Genomic DNA, 15,727 nt, shown 5'->3' with positions numbered 1-15,727 from the left:
CTTTTTTATTTCAATTTTTATTATTTTTATATTAGAAAATTTCATTTTAATATAATATTAAACATAAATTATGTAAAAAATTATATATATATTAAATATACAAATATTTTTAAACAAAAATATTTTTTGAATTAAAAATAAAATTTAAAATATTTAACCAATGTAAGAATAATAAAATAAAACTAAAAACAATTAAATTAATTTTAAATAAATTTTGTTTTACATTTGTACATACATGATGTACAAAAATATATTAATATATAATAAATGCAAAAGCTTTTAATTTTTACTAATAAAGTACATAATTTGCAGTCTTATACACGTGCATCATTTTTTTATTTTGCAAATTTTATTTCAGTATTGATTTCAATTATTTTATCTATTGAAAAAAAAATAAAAGTTGTTATTTTCTATTATAAAAAACAATGTTATTCTGTACAAAATAATTTCTTCATATCACCATAAACTTTTTCCAGAAAATATTTTGTTATTTATTTTGATTTTTGTTTTTATTTCAAAATTTCAATTAATTTTTAAAATTTTATTTTTAGATATATATTCTTAGAAGTTTATTTTTCATTTATGAATAGTTTTATTGAAAATTGAATGTGCAGTTGCTACTTAATCATTGCAGTATCTATAAAGACTTATTATACATAATATAAAGAATTTATTAAAAACTGTTTTAATATACAGAAATTTAAATATTTCTCAAAATTGTTAAAAAAATTAGATAGAATTAATATACATTTAGCTAGACTTTCATATTAATTTCTGTTGAATTAACACTATCAAAATATTTTGGAGGAGGCTGTTTATGGAACGATGCTTCTGGTACATATAATGCAACTGGAGAAATATCAGACTTTTCAATTAATATTTCTTTATAAGGATCAGTAAGTTTTTCTGGATACAAACATAACCAAAATGCAGACAATGCTGCTGCTGCAATAGCAGAGGCTAAAAGCCAATGTGGTAATCCAATATGTTTTGAAGCACATTGAAGCCAATCAGATCCAGGTATTGAAGCTGATTGGTCATTTTCTCCAGAGTAGTCTGATGGTACTCCATAATCCATTGTCTATATTTTCATAATATTGCAATCAATCAGATTTATATAATATATAATTTAAATAATAAATATATTTTATGAAATTTTATGAATACTTTGCAATTAAAATAAAATTCATTTAAAAATTTAAAAAAATTAAATCAAAATTTTTATATATCAAAAATTATTTTTAAATAACCAAATTTTTATCAAATTTTTTAAATTTATATTCCATCATATATAATCAAAAACTTACCCCAGCATCTAATGGAACAGTTTTAATATATGTTTGTGGTAATTTAAATCCATTAAAATCCCACCACCTTGGAAGAAGTTCCTTTCGCAAACCTGGATCACTTAAAATATCATTTTCAGGTATATCAGGTGACATTATAACTAAGTTAGAATCTACACCTTCTTCTATATAGACAGCAACAGAAAAGAGTGACAATAAATTTGAAACACGTTGTTTAGCCATAAAATCACAACCAGTACTACATGCATATCGATCTTGTGGAGCAATATATGCTTCTGTACATGCTATAACAAAATAAAGAAATATTTTGTTTAGAAATTTATTACATATAACAATTCTAATATATGTATATTTATATGTATATGTTATATTTAAAATATAAAATAAATAATTTTATTAATTATAATAAAAAATTATATAAATTATCAAATGATCAACTTTATAATATAAATTTGTTCAATAATTAAAATATTTTAAATTTAATTTTTACTTAAATGCTATTATAATCATTACATGTTTTACATACAAGCTTCACAAGCATCCCTTGTACCATTTAAATTGTTTGATTCTAATCCATAATGTAAATCCACTAAATTAAAGAATCTACAACCTCGTTGACAGCATGATTTAACATATTTACTCTATAATTAATAAATATCATCATCATCATTAATATATATGTTTGTAATGTATAAATTAAAAACATGCTAAGATAACACATACATTTGTAAAAGATAATGGTGTTTTTTCGCACAAATTAATACAAGGATCCTCTCGATTTATAAGACTACAAAACATATCACTACGTACAAGATTTATAAGAAATAACAACAATAATGAAATAATTTCTTTCTCTCTTCTCATTTCAGAAAAATTATTTTTTTCAATGATAGTATTTAGTGAATCAAAATAATTTGTTAGACGAAAAGACTTCACTCACAAAGAAGGTGATAGCTCGTCGAATAATCGAGTAAATATCGATTTAATTATAGCGAGAATGCATCGCATTGGTCGATATGTTCACTGTTTATAAAAATTTAGCAATGTTGGTTTTTAAAATTATAAATGTATGTCATTTTTTAAAATTTTGAATATTTTAATTAAATTACAAATAAAAATTATTAAAATATTAATATTATAAATAAATATTATTTTACGTTTAATAATTTTTAATAGAAAAAAAAAACGAAAATTATTATACATTCTTTTGAAAAAAAGAAAATATAATTCTTATAAATAAAAATTATTTATAAATATTATATCTTTTAATATTAAAATTAAAAAAAATTTTTAATAAAATAATAGTGATTTACAAATAAAAAAATTAAAACTATGAATTAAAATTATAATTTTTATGAAAGTATTGTTAATATCATTAAGATAAATAAAAATAAATTAATTATCCAACTAAAAAAAATTAATAAAAAATAAAAGATCTTAAATAAAAAATTCAAAATTACTGTATATATTATTTAATATTTAAATTTAATTATTATTTTGATGATGTACGATATTTCGATAATATAATTTAATATCATAAAATAATAAAATATGTAAAATTTTTATATAAAAACTTTAAAAAATAAATAAGTTTATTGATTATCGACAATTTACCGGTTACTGATACATGTATACAACCACAGATTTGTACTGTATGTGTGTGTGTGTGTGTTTAAAAAATCTAATCATATGATATAGAATAAACAGAATATTTTCTTTATTATATTTTTCTTTATTATAATATTTCTTTATTATATTTATATAATATTAAAAGATTTTATTTATAAATATTCTAATATACATTTTCAATTATTTTTATTTGTCTAATTATATTGGCTCTAGCAGAAACAAGTTATCAAATCTATATTCTTTTCAAGAAAGTTTTTCCAATTCTACAGTATAAATATATATATATATTGTGTGTAATTGGAAGAAATCAATTGGAATTGAAAAGAATGTGAATCTAGTTGGTTGTTCAATAAAATACATTTGATCAAGTATTATATATATATTTACAGATAACGTGTGATGAATATGTGAATATCTTTATTCTTATATCATCTTCTTTGCCACGTGCAATGTTTAAGAGAAGATAAATACATATTTGAATATTTTATTAAGTATTAATAAAATAATTAAAAGAAGTAAGTAATTCACGTTGAGATTATAAGATATTTTTAAGATTTTATCGAGATTATATAAAAATTTATAAAGCGTATGCTGCTGAAATTCATCATTTTACAGAAGTTTAAAATTTTTTATTATGTTTTTATTATCGATTTATTGTTTTTTTATTACTCTTGAAAATTTATAATTAAAGCTTATAAAAAGAATTATTTTATTTAAGTTTAAATATAATAATATATAATAATTGTCTTATTCAATAATAACAAAATAAAATTTTATTTCTTTTATAATTTGTAAAAAATATTTTTTTATATATTAATTAAAAAAAAAGGATTCTCATTATAAATTATAATGTAATTTATATCAAATTATATATTAATAATATTAGTAATATTATGATATTTAAATTATTGTTATTCTTATTTCCAAAAAATCAAAAATTATTTTTAATTAATGTATATTAGATATTTAAAGAAATATATTTAATAGAATAATAATGGAGCAAGGCTTTTCTACAAAAGCTATTCATGCTGGACAAGATTCATTACAATGGAATGACTGTTCAGTAGTACCTCATATTACATTATCCACTACTTTTCAACAAGATGGACCTGGACAACCTAGAGTAAGTTTATTTTAAAAATTGAATAATTTTAACATATTTCACAAATTATTAAAAAATTAATAAAATAAAAATAAAAAGAAATTAGATATTTTTTTATTTTGAAAAATTAAATATTTACATTATATAATTTATTAATAATAATTGTATTAAATAATTATTAGCAATTGTTGTTTGTAAAATCATATTAAATTTATTGACTAAAAAATAAGTCAATTTAGTTCAGCAATGTCTATTTATATATATAATTTATTATATAATAAATTATATTTTTATTATATATTTATAATATATATATATATATATATTCTTATTTCTTATTTCTCTTTATTTTTAATATATCATTGCAAAAAATTAAATAATATTTTATATATTTAATATTTAATTAATTATTTTATTTTAGAGTTTTATTTATGGAAGAAGTGGCAATCCTACAAGAAATGTTTTACAAACATGTTTAGCTGCTTTAGAAGATGGAAAACATGGATTTGTTTTTTCATCAGGTTTAGGTGCTACAACAGTTTTAATTTCACTATTAAATGCAGGAGATCATATTATATCTGGAGATGATATTTATGGTGGAACTAATCGTTTTTTCAAAAATTGTTTAAAAAATATTTCAGTAACATTTGTAGATATGATAGACATAAATAATATCATAACCAATATACAACCAAATACAAAGGTAGATATTTTGAAATTTAATCTTATATTATATCAGTAGATATAAATTTTGATATTGTTTAAAAAAATATAATATTTATATTTTCATTTAGATGATTTGGTTAGAGACACCAACTAATCCTTTACTTAAAGTAATTGATATTGAAGCAGTTACTCAAGCAGTGAAGCAAGTAAATTCTGAAATTCTTGTAATAGTAGACAATACTTTTCTAACATGTTATTATCAAGTAAGTATTTTTCATTTATTGTTATGATATAATTAAATAATTTATATAATTGTACATATTTTCTTTTATAGAAACCATTAAAGTTAGGTGCAGATATTGTAATATATTCTTTAACAAAGTATATGAATGGACATTCAGATGTTATTATGGGTGCAGCAATTACAAATAGAGAAGATATTGCAAATAGACTTCGATTTTTACAAAATGGTAATATAATAATTTATTTTTCTTTAATATTTGCTCTATTTGTATAAGTAATTTTTTTAATTATTTTTATTTTAGCTATGGGTGTTGTTTCATCACCTCTAGATTGTTTCTTAGTTAATCGCAGTTTAAAAACTCTAGAACTTAGAATGCAGCAACATATGAAACATGGGCTTGCAGTTGCAGTATTTTTACAATCACATCCATGTGTAGAAAAAGTAATTCATCCATGTATGTATTTCTACGAAGAATTATAAATTTTACATAAAATAACTTATTTTATAAAAATAATTTATTTAATCATAGATTTACCATCACACCCACAGCATGAAATTGCTATTAGACAAACATCTGGTCATAGTGGAATGGTTTCATTTTATTTAAAAGGTGACTCTAGTAAATTTCTAAAGGCATTAAAGATATTTACATTAGCAGAATCACTTGGTGGTTATGAATCTCTTGCTGAATTGCCGTAAGTAAACTAAAAATAATTCTTTATTATGAGATATATTTAGACACATGTTTTTATAATTATTATTATTTTAACTTTTTTCATAGATCTGTTATGACTCATGCTTCAATTCCTGAAGAAACTAAAGAAATGTTAGGTATTAATGATAAATTGATTCGTTTGTCTGTTGGTCTTGAAACTGAAAAGGATATTTTGGCTGATCTTGATCAAGCTCTTAAAGCTAGTCAATAAATGTTTTAATTTTATATGCATATTCATAGTGTTGAATTGCTAATATATATAACTTATATGTTATATGTTAATATTATATTTGGTGCATAATTATTGTGGCTTTTTTTCAACAAATTTTATTCAACAAAAACAATATTTAATAAAAACATCTTTAAATGATTATTCCGAAGCATATTCACCATCTACTTCAATTACTGTTTCCCATTTGCTTGACAACCGGTCAATTTCACGGGCGAAGAAATTTCTGTTCTTAAGCAATTCACTCTTTGACGCCGACCAGTAAGTCATCCAAATCATTCAAATCATTGTAAACTTTGTTTGCAAGCCAATTTTTCAGTGATAGATTGATGTAATAGTCCGTAGGGACTTCTGTCGGAGAATATGGCGGATGAGGAAGCCATTTTTGTCTGGAATCCGCCATTATTGACGCTCATCATCATCATTCCACCAATAACAAATTTCGTTTGAAATGATTTCCTAGTGCTTTTGTTTGCTTTTGTTCCATCGAACACACCATATTGTGTTTTTTTTGTATTATTTTTATAGTTCTACTTCTTACGTTTTTTGCTATTTTTTTAGGTGAAACACTTGGCGAAACGCAAATCTTCTTTCTTTTAACGTTTTTAAAGAAACCACGATTTATCCAGTGATTCTTCAGAAACGGAGTTTATTTATTTTGCTGCAGCAAATCGGTGAAAATTCGGACATGTTCGATTTTGTTGTTGTCGAAAAGTTCATGGGGGACTCATCTAACCAATTTCATTCTTTTCCGAACTTTTTGAGACAATAAACGATGATCGAATAGTCCACATTGAAGTCTTTAGCCAATATTCTAATTGTTAAATTTTCATCCTCTTCCACAATTGTCAAATGTGTCTAATCGTCGAAATTTAATGGTTGACCTCTTCATCTGCGAAGTTTTTCGCCCGATTTGAACTTCTTAAACCATCTTTCAACTTGGTTTTTGCTAATTGTTCCTTCGTGAAAAAGTTCGTTGAGATCGCGAAATGACTGTGCTACATTCCAACCTTTCTCGAAATGATAGAACATAATGTGGCGAATATAGATTTTATGATTTTCGATTTTCATTAACTGAAAAGAGAATTATTTTTATAAAAAAAAAAATTAAACAAAACGTCAATTTTTAAAAGAAAAAAAAAAAGTCGCGAAAAAAAGCCATAATTATGCACCGATCTAATATATCAATATATCAATCTATTATATATTAAACAGAAAACATATTTTAATTTTAAAGTTATATAAATTATATAATTTTTTTTTTAAGAAAAAAAATATATTACCAATCATTTTCACATTCCATGCTATATTAATCTTTGAATATTAAAAATAGTGTACATACATAACTTATATTTCTAATGCCACATTTTACATATTTTTATATTAATCATTTTTTTATAAAAAGTATAAGAAAAAGATGTAAAATGCTATACAATGATAACTAAAAGAAATTTTAAATATTTATCACATTCTTATATTATAAATAATATAATTATAATATACAATTGCATAAAAATAAAGTTATTGAAAAAAATAAATATTTGAATCAAATATAATTTATTAAATAGAATAAAATATTTTTATTTATTTATGATTTTTTATATTTATAAATAATATAAAAAATTATTCTGAAGTATATTTAATAAATAGATTGTATTGAATTAAGAAAATTTTATATATACATATATTACTCTATTAAAAAAATGAATTGTTTTTTCTTACATTATATTTGACTTTTATTATCATATAAATTTGTATTATGTTCAATTAAAACTGATTATTTATAAATATTAATTAAAACATTTAAAATGCAAAATATACTTTTATGCCATTTTTTATTTAGTATTTTAAATATTTAATTATTGTAATAAATAAAATATTGTATTATAAAATTGATACTAAATTTAATTTAATTTATTTTCTTTTTAATTAAAGTTATTTAAATTTTGCATTATGCAGATATTTTTTTTATCAAATTTCAAATTTTAATGATTTTGATAAATAATATTATTGTAAATTAACTTTAGAATTATATCGCAATTTTGCTTTGTTTAATTTATCATATTCTTGTGCCCGATTATATAACAATACTCCTATTATTACTAAAGATGTTCCCATAGCTGATAAACTAGTTACTGGATTATTAAATAGTAAAACAGAAAGCCAAATTAAAGAAGCTCTCTTTGCAGTATTAACAACACTGTAACAAAAAAAAAATATTATAATCAAATACTCAAAATATCTTGTTAATATATATATATATATATATATATATTATCTATGTAAAATATTATATATTATATATTATATATTATAAAAAACACACCTATGTGTCACAGGACTAATGTAATTCATAAGTACATATGCAGTAATACTTTGAAAATGAAAAAATACTCCATTAAGTAGAAATGCTATGAATAATTTAGAACTTAAAGAATGTTCAAGTGTTGGTAAATCTACAAATAATATCAAAACTGGTATTTGAACCACAATTGATGCTAAACTAGTATAGAATTGCAGTTCTGCAGGCCTGTAATTTTATAATATTGGTGAATATAAACAATGTTGTTGAATATAATATAGATTAATAAATAAATAACTATTTTATACAAAATATTTTATACATACATATATATATATACTTACGTATATCTAAAATTATCACCACTGATTAACATTTTGGAATAAACATTTTGTAAGCATTCTGTTACATTTGTAGCCATAGCAGCAATAAATCCTCTGAGATCAAAACTAATTTCATTTATTGAACATAGAGCTAAACCACCCATTAAAGGAATTAAAGATAAATTTACATATAATCCTGTATGTTCTCCTATAAATAATATATAAAAATTATTAAATATAACTATCAAATATATATTCTATATATTAATTATCTCATATATCAATTTTAATTATGAAAAATAAAATTTTAAAAATATTTATTGAAAAATTGCAATAATAATACAAAATAAAATATAATTATAAATTATCATTATGATAATTCTTACCTAATAAATATCTGCTAATAAGGACGGTAAAAAGTGGTGCACTACTTTTTATGGTTTCTGTGAAACTCACTGCTACATAATTAAGTGATATTAGTCCTAATACTACAGTTGTAAATCTTGTACATCCAACTAGTATCATATGCTTATAAAAACCTGCTGGTCTCATTAATCTAGGACGTGCTTTATACATTCCACATGGAAAATACATTTGTATAAATCCACAAACTGTGGTTATTAACATTTGACAAGCACCTTTCAAAAAATAGATAAATATATTTGTTATATATGTAAAATATGTAATGTAAAATAAATATTTGCAAAATACTTTAAACTTATAATTTTTATTATAAAATACAAAGATATTAATTATAATATTTTAAAAATACAATTTTAAATTATTAAAAAATATTTCTTTAATGAAATAAATTTTATATAGTATTAATTTACCTAAAATTGTAGGATTGCCCTCCATATAAGATAAGATATATTTATTTAAGAATAAAGTACATCCACTGATGAGGTACCATAATAGTAAAAATAACATAATTTTGGGATAAAAAGAACTATCCATTACTTCATTTGTTAGAGTTGTATCTTCGTGTTTTTTAATATTTTCTTCATATATTTTAGTTTCATTATCATGTATTAATGGTTGTTCTGTATCACGAGGTGTTAATGTATAATTTATACGAATTGAATGATTTTCCATTATATACAGTTTTTGTTAAATGTTTACAATATTACATACAATTACATTTTTTGTCAATGATCACATTTTTATACGTCACATTTATATGATGTTTACATTTGTATGTTTCCTTCAAGAATTATGATAGGTTATGTTATCAGATATTTTTAAATTTATAATTAAAATTTTAATTTTAATATGTGATATAATATAAAAAGCTTTTTAGACTTTATATTATGTTGAAATTAATATAAAATTTTTTTATTTAAATATTGATTAAAGTTATTTCATATTTATGAACTATACTATAAAATAATATATAGTTTTAATTGTACTTAAATTCATATGTTTACTATATATAAGATTATTTCTACATAACCTACAACATTATGCAAAACAAAATAAATGAATAAAACAGAATTTGTTGATAAATTTATTTTTCTAATACACTTTTTATATATAATTCATATTATATAAACAATACAATTAATATATATTTAATAATTATTATTATCATTATCATATTTTATATAAAATATATACATTTTTCACATTTTTTCATATAATTTTTTTTATAAAACTAAAACTAACTATTTTACAATACATACAACAATATTTTATATTATAACTCAATGTGTGATGTTTTTTCAGATGAAGTTATTTTTATAATTTTTTCAAAACAATATTTTGTAAAAAAATCTTGATATGCTAATAATGCAACATTTCTTCCACCTATTGCACTCATTTCCATTGCACTAGCAATCCATTCAATAGCATTAACATGATAAAGAGCATCATGTAATTTAAATTTTGCTTCATGAATTCTAGTTGAATATTCAGGATATGCTTTCCAAAAAATCTGTTTTGTTTCCTGAATCTTAAATATGTTAAACTAATTTTATTTAACATGTCATATATCATAATTTATATAAGAATTATTATCTTAATCTTACATTTGAAAACATTTCATTTATAATTTTTGATTTTAATGGTTTGTTGCTAAATATCTTCCAAACTTTACTATTTTTTATTATTCCATCTACAGAATTTAATCTTCCTATAGAATTAATTATAGTTTTGTTAGGATCACAACTTAAAATATTATCTAATTCTTCTTGCAAACCAAAATAATGTGGTTTTAAATCTGCTTTAACAAATGTAGCTACAGTTTCATGATATTTTTCAAAGCTATAAAAATCATTTTTTGGAAATCCTTCAAAAATAATAGGAAATTCCTGGTCATGAGTAAGTGGAATTGCCAAAATGACAATATCATATAATGCTTTCATTATAATTGTACTACCTGAAACAGAAATTATTTTTACTTTTAGTTGCTATATATAATATATGAATAATATTAATATATTATACCTTGATTGCAATAATGTACTTCATATAAATTTTGAGTATCATTCTGTGATATGTTAATAATTTTAATTACATGTGAAGGCACAACATTTAAATGCTTATTTCTATATATTAAGTGCTCAGGTACCTTAAATATCAATATATTATTAGCTATAAATTAATAACTAGAAAATTAACATTACATTAATTAATTATAATAAAATTAACATTAGTTAATAAGAGAGTAACCTTTTTATTTCCCCCTTTAACAGACCATAAATTAAAATCTGTTCCAGCTAAAGATACAAAACCAACAAAGCTATGAACATTTATATCTTGTCCATAGTTTACTACCAATGTTGTTTTAACAATTTCATTAATAATTTTTTCTGAATAACCAAGATCTAAAAGCTCATTTTTAATAGATTTTTGTACCAATTTTGGAAATTCAGTATTTATAGATAACAAAAAGCTACTAATATTTGTAAAAGTTTTTCCACTATCCTGCAGATGGTATATTTTTTCAAAATTATTTATTATAGAAGTTGTATATCTGTTTAAAATAATAAATTAAAGTAATAATTATTATTATAATATTAAATAGATAAAATAAATAGATTTCTGATATAAGAATCTGATATAATTTTTCAAAAATATATGTGAAATACCTATTCAGACTAAATGGTTGAATACCATATCTATAAATTAACTTAATTAGTGATAATAATTCCCATTTACTTTCTTCAAATACAATTTCATTGCCATTCCAAATACTTGTTTTTTGATCATTAAATGATCTATGTTCTAAGCCTAAACCATTGGATAATAAATATAGATTAGATTATAAGTACATCAGATATAAATATATAAATCAGATTATAAATTTTAAAAACAAAGATCATATTTTAAATAATTTTTTTCAATCACAGAATAAAAAGATATAAAATAAAATACCAAGTAATTTAACAAATTCTTGCATGTATTTATTTTGAGAATGTATAACTGAACCTCCAGCTTCAAATTCATTATTATTAATTTTTATTGTAGCCAAACGTCCACCGATAGTTTTTGCTTCATATAAATCGATATTAAGATTATTTTTAAATAATTCTGCAAGAAAATGAGAACTTGCTGCACCACCAATACCACCTCCAATAATTGCTAAAAAAATCACGTTTTTTAATTATAAAAAAATTTATAAATTAAAAAAAGGATAATTTCAATATATATCGCTAATAGATAGTTTATTAGATTTTCCATTTATTAAAAATATTAAATATATATTAAATATATATTATAACATATATTAAACATATTAAAAATAATATTTTTATTATTCGTAATACATTTATTTTATATAATTTTTTTTATGGTTAAATATAAAATTTTATTTTATATTATTAATATACATTCGAAAGAATTTAATTTTAATTAAATCTTTGCTTACCTATATTTGGTTTACAATTTTTAAAACAAATTCCTTTCTCAAAAATTATTATACATAATAAAATTATATACCAATTCATAATTTCACTTTATGCAAATTATATTATATTATATATATTATAATAATTATATTATACATACATGCTATAAAGAATATTGCATATATTATAACGTAATATATAGATAAGCTATAACTATTTTTATATTTAGTATATTTTTTTGAAAAAAAAATTAACTTAATTAGTTTGAAGATATTAATAGAATAATTATTTTATTTAATAATAATAATTTTTAATGATTAATATAGCATCATAATAATTTATCAAATATATTTAAAAAATATTTAAAAAAACATTAACTTTACATACAAATAATTTTTAAATCAGTGAATTCTTAAAAATTCTTAATATTTTTAAATTATAATCATTAAAAAGTTAGAAAATATAAAAATTAACAACTTTTTGTATTCCAAAATAAAGTTTTATTTATTAGAATTATTTCGAAATTTATTGATATAATATATAATATATAATATCATATAATAAAATACATATATAATATATAAAAATTACTCCAATATTAATTGATATATTGATTATTTATTTTCATAAAAATAGAATATAATTTATGTTACATAGTTTAATATGAATTTTTATTTCAAAATCTATTTGAATTGATTCAATCTTTTTTTTTACTATACATATTTTTTACTATATAATTTTAAATACAACTCTATTTCCCCTAGATTTTGATTACGTATGATTTTATTTATATGATACATAGGATTATTTTTTCATAGTGAAAAAACATGTGTCACATTTTCTTTCTATTAACCTTATCTTAGAAAAGTTTAGATATCTTTTTATGCAATTTCTTTAAAATTAATAATGACAAAAAAGCAGTTAAAACGTAAAAGAATCGAAGATATTAATAAAGAGAATATACCAGATATGGAAGTTTTACCATTAAAAAGAATGTCAGATGAACCATTATCAAAAAAGGTTTGAAATTTTTATAATATAATAAATAATTTAGATAATAAATTTAAAAATAGTGTACGAAGTAAGTTTTTAAATGAAAAAAGAAAAAAAACTAAAATAAGAATTAGTCTTTTAAATTTATTATATAGATAAAAATATAGATATATTACAATTGATAATTTTTTTTTTATTATCAATTACAATTACAAATTTTCATTTTATAATGAAGGTAAAATGGATTAATAGGCAGAGAGTTCTAGTATTTGCTACTAGAGGTATTAGTTATAGACATCGTCATCTTATGAGTGATTTAAAAACTCTTATGCCTCATCATCGTTCTGAATCTAAAATGGAACGTACTAAAAACTTACAAATAGTTAATGAAATGTGTGAAATGAAAAATTGCAATAAAACAATATTATTTGAAGGTAGAAAAAAAAGAGATTTATATTTATGGTTTTCTAACATTCCTATAGGACCAAGTGTAAAATTTCTTGTTGAAAATAGTAAGTATTAATCATTTTATTTAATTTATAGATTAAACTTCATAAATTAAAGTTTTATTAGAAGTAATTTTAATAATATAAAAAACATAATGATTTTATACATACATATTACAGTTATTTATAGTTACAGATATTACAGTTTATAAAAAAAACTTATGTTACAGTTTATACTATGGCAGAATTAAAAATGACTGGAAATTGTTTAAAAGGTTCTAGACCATTATTATCATTTGATGAAAATTTTAACACAAAATTACATTATACTCTTTTAAAAGAATTGCTTATTCAAATTTTTGATGTTCCTAATCATCATCCTAAAACACAACCATTTTTCGATCATATATATACATTTACTATATTAGATAATAGAATATGGTTTAGAAATTTCCAAATTTTAACAGAAGATGGTGGTTTAGCTGAAATAGGTCCTCGCTTTGTATTAAATCCAATAAAAATATTTACTGATAGTTTTGGTGGAGAAGTACTTTGGAATAATCCAACTTATGTTTCTCCTGCTAAGGTATAAATATTATAATTATAATAATTTTAACATCATAAAATTAAAAATTCTAAATTCAATAACTTTTTAAATTATAGTTTCGACATTCTTTAAACAAAAATAATATTAGTAAATATATGAATAAAATGGACCAGAAAATAATACAAAAAGTTAATAAACCAAAAGAATCTTATTCATTGAATCCTATGGATGAGATATTTAAAGGTGATCCATTAGAAAAAGCAATAGAATTGCAACAAAAAGAAACAAAAGATATACAGACTAATGATAATAAGCAGAAAAAAGTAGAGAATAGAAATAAAAAGAATTTAGAAAGGAAGATAAAAAGGACTACACAAAAAAAGAATAAAAAAAAATCAATGTAATATTCAAAAATTTATATTATATTAAAATATTAATAAATTTTTTATAAAATATTTATATTTTTATTTCACATACATATTTAACATACATATTTTATAAAAATGAAGTTCAAAAATTTATCAATTTATATATTCAAAAATGTTAAAATTATATGAATTGTACAAATGAAATTTAATATTTTTTTTGTTCAAATTTTATATAATTTTTATATTCTTCATATATATTTTTTATAATATTTTTATAAAATTAAATATTTTAATTATATGACTACTTTATATATATCCATATTAAAAATGATTATTTATAAATAAAAAAATGTAATCATTTAATTTTTAATAATAAGGATATAATTTAGATTCATATAGTTGAATTATTTATGAATTATTAAAAAATTTACTTATATTTTTATAATATAATGAAAATAATATCAATTTGTGAGGTTTTTTTTTTTTAATTTATCAAAGTATTAGATTTAAATATAATAAATAAATTTAATAATTATCTCTATTTTTTTCTATATTTTTCTATCTTTTCTTTATTTGCGACACTCTGAAAATGACGCTAAATTCTTATCTATCTCTTCTATCTATATTCTCTTCTATCTTTCACTATTTATTTCTCTTATTTTTCTTAGTGAATGATTATAAAAGAGATATTGGATATCAATTAAAAACACTTTCATCATTTTAAAACTATAATATATTTTAATTTTTAATATAAAAAAATATTACATTTAAAATTATTTATAAGTCTTTACAGTATTATAAATTATGCCGATACATATTTGTACTTGATTTAGTTACATTAAAGTATATTTCATAAAATATTTTGTGTTAAAAAATTTAATAATATAAAAAATTTAGTATTTATTACATAATATTAAATTTCAAACTTACATTTATATTTTAATTAAGAATTATGTAAACAATAATGCTTATTTTATATTCAAATATAACGCTCAGATAATTTAATTT

The 15,727-nt window shown here is 19.9% G+C and overlaps 5 protein-coding genes across 5 annotated transcripts; 2 read left to right on the top strand and 3 right to left on the bottom strand.

Annotated features, from left to right (window-relative positions):
- Positions 1-495: 495 nt before the first annotated feature.
- LOC122720995 (transmembrane protein 59-like) lies at positions 496-2,269 on the bottom strand. The gene is made up of 4 exons (XM_043948161.1): positions 2,031-2,269; positions 1,834-1,948; positions 1,308-1,591; positions 496-1,081 (listed from the first exon to the last, which is right to left on the bottom strand). Exons 1-4 carry the CDS (start codon positions 2,169-2,171, stop codon positions 755-757), a joined length of 867 nt encoding a protein of 288 aa, XP_043804096.1. The 5' UTR covers positions 2,172-2,269; the 3' UTR covers positions 496-754.
- Positions 2,270-3,316: 1,047 nt separating this feature from the next.
- On the top strand, positions 3,317-7,273 carry LOC122720850 (putative cystathionine gamma-lyase 2). Its single transcript, XM_043947880.1, has 8 exons — positions 3,317-3,451; positions 3,924-4,059; positions 4,460-4,741; positions 4,833-4,967; positions 5,039-5,174; positions 5,250-5,402; positions 5,478-5,643; positions 5,730-7,273. Exons 2-8 carry the CDS (start codon positions 3,931-3,933, stop codon positions 5,872-5,874), a joined length of 1,146 nt encoding a protein of 381 aa, XP_043803815.1. The 5' UTR covers positions 3,317-3,451; positions 3,924-3,930; the 3' UTR covers positions 5,875-7,273.
- Positions 7,274-7,796: 523 nt separating this feature from the next.
- LOC122720977 (solute carrier family 35 member E2A-like) lies at positions 7,797-9,867 on the bottom strand. The gene is made up of 5 exons (XM_043948139.1): positions 9,351-9,867; positions 8,904-9,155; positions 8,539-8,725; positions 8,219-8,422; positions 7,797-8,092 (listed from the first exon to the last, which is right to left on the bottom strand). The coding sequence occupies exons 1-5, from the start codon at positions 9,610-9,612 to the stop codon at positions 7,900-7,902; spliced, it is 1,098 nt and encodes a 365-aa protein (XP_043804074.1). The 5' UTR covers positions 9,613-9,867; the 3' UTR covers positions 7,797-7,899.
- Positions 9,868-10,164: 297 nt separating this feature from the next.
- Positions 10,165-12,464, bottom strand: LOC122720980 (prenylcysteine oxidase 1-like). Its single transcript, XM_043948143.1, has 7 exons — positions 12,386-12,464; positions 11,893-12,099; positions 11,607-11,748; positions 11,188-11,491; positions 10,963-11,086; positions 10,545-10,894; positions 10,165-10,468 (listed from the first exon to the last, which is right to left on the bottom strand). The coding sequence occupies exons 1-7, from the start codon at positions 12,462-12,464 to the stop codon at positions 10,214-10,216; spliced, it is 1,461 nt and encodes a 486-aa protein (XP_043804078.1). The 3' UTR covers positions 10,165-10,213.
- A 727-nt stretch (positions 12,465-13,191) lies between these two features.
- On the top strand, positions 13,192-14,755 carry LOC122720983 (ribosome biogenesis protein BRX1 homolog). The gene is made up of 4 exons (XM_043948145.1): positions 13,192-13,385; positions 13,594-13,870; positions 14,035-14,390; positions 14,468-14,755. The coding sequence occupies exons 1-4, from the start codon at positions 13,272-13,274 to the stop codon at positions 14,753-14,755; spliced, it is 1,035 nt and encodes a 344-aa protein (XP_043804080.1). The 5' UTR covers positions 13,192-13,271.
- Positions 14,756-15,727: the final 972 nt, after the last annotated feature.

Source organism: Apis laboriosa, unplaced genomic scaffold, assembly GCF_014066325.1.
Source record: "Apis laboriosa isolate Shangri-la unplaced genomic scaffold, ASM1406632v1 scaffold13_cov153, whole genome shotgun sequence".
Classification (NCBI taxonomy): domain Eukaryota; kingdom Metazoa; phylum Arthropoda; class Insecta; order Hymenoptera; family Apidae; genus Apis; species Apis laboriosa.
This window is presented reverse-complemented; position numbering and strand designations above follow the sequence as displayed.

Excerpts from the sequence above, each read along its gene's own strand:
- LOC122720995 (XM_043948161.1), bottom strand. The coding sequence starts at position 2,171 with ATGAGAAGAGAGAAAGAAATTATTTCATTATTGTTGTTATTTCTTATA. Across the intron at positions 1,949-2,030 it reads CACCATTATCTTTTACAAAT|AGTAAATATGTTAAATCATG; the intron begins GTATGTGTTATC and ends TATTAATTATAG. Across the intron at positions 1,082-1,307 it reads CTGTTCCATTAGATGCTGGG|ACAATGGATTATGGAGTACC; the intron begins GTAAGTTTTTGA and ends ATGAAAATATAG.
- LOC122720850 (XM_043947880.1), top strand. The coding sequence starts at position 3,931 with ATGGAGCAAGGCTTTTCTACAAAAGCTATTCATGCTGGACAAGATTCA. Across the intron at positions 5,403-5,477 it reads AGAAAAAGTAATTCATCCAT|ATTTACCATCACACCCACAG; the intron begins GTATGTATTTCT and ends ATTTAATCATAG. Across the intron at positions 5,644-5,729 it reads GAATCTCTTGCTGAATTGCC|ATCTGTTATGACTCATGCTT; the intron begins GTAAGTAAACTA and ends CTTTTTTCATAG.
- LOC122720977 (XM_043948139.1), bottom strand. The coding sequence starts at position 9,612 with ATGGAAAATCATTCAATTCGTATAAATTATACATTAACACCTCGTGAT. Across the intron at positions 9,156-9,350 it reads GGGCAATCCTACAATTTTAG|GTGCTTGTCAAATGTTAATA; the intron begins GTAAATTAATAC and ends ATTTTTTGAAAG. Across the intron at positions 8,093-8,218 it reads ATTAGTCCTGTGACACATAG|TGTTGTTAATACTGCAAAGA; the intron begins GTGTGTTTTTTA and ends TTTTTGTTACAG.
- LOC122720980 (XM_043948143.1), bottom strand. The coding sequence starts at position 12,464 with ATGAATTGGTATATAATTTTATTATGTATAATAATTTTTGAGAAAGGA. Across the intron at positions 11,749-11,892 it reads AGAATTTGTTAAATTACTTG|GCTTAGAACATAGATCATTT; the intron begins GTATTTTATTTT and ends CCAATGGTTTAG. Across the intron at positions 11,087-11,187 it reads TTAAAGGGGGAAATAAAAAG|GTACCTGAGCACTTAATATA; the intron begins GTTACTCTCTTA and ends TTGATATTTAAG.
- LOC122720983 (XM_043948145.1), top strand. The coding sequence starts at position 13,272 with ATGACAAAAAAGCAGTTAAAACGTAAAAGAATCGAAGATATTAATAAA. Across the intron at positions 13,386-13,593 it reads ATGAACCATTATCAAAAAAG|GTAAAATGGATTAATAGGCA; the intron begins GTTTGAAATTTT and ends TTTATAATGAAG. Across the intron at positions 13,871-14,034 it reads AAAATTTCTTGTTGAAAATA|TTTATACTATGGCAGAATTA; the intron begins GTAAGTATTAAT and ends CTTATGTTACAG.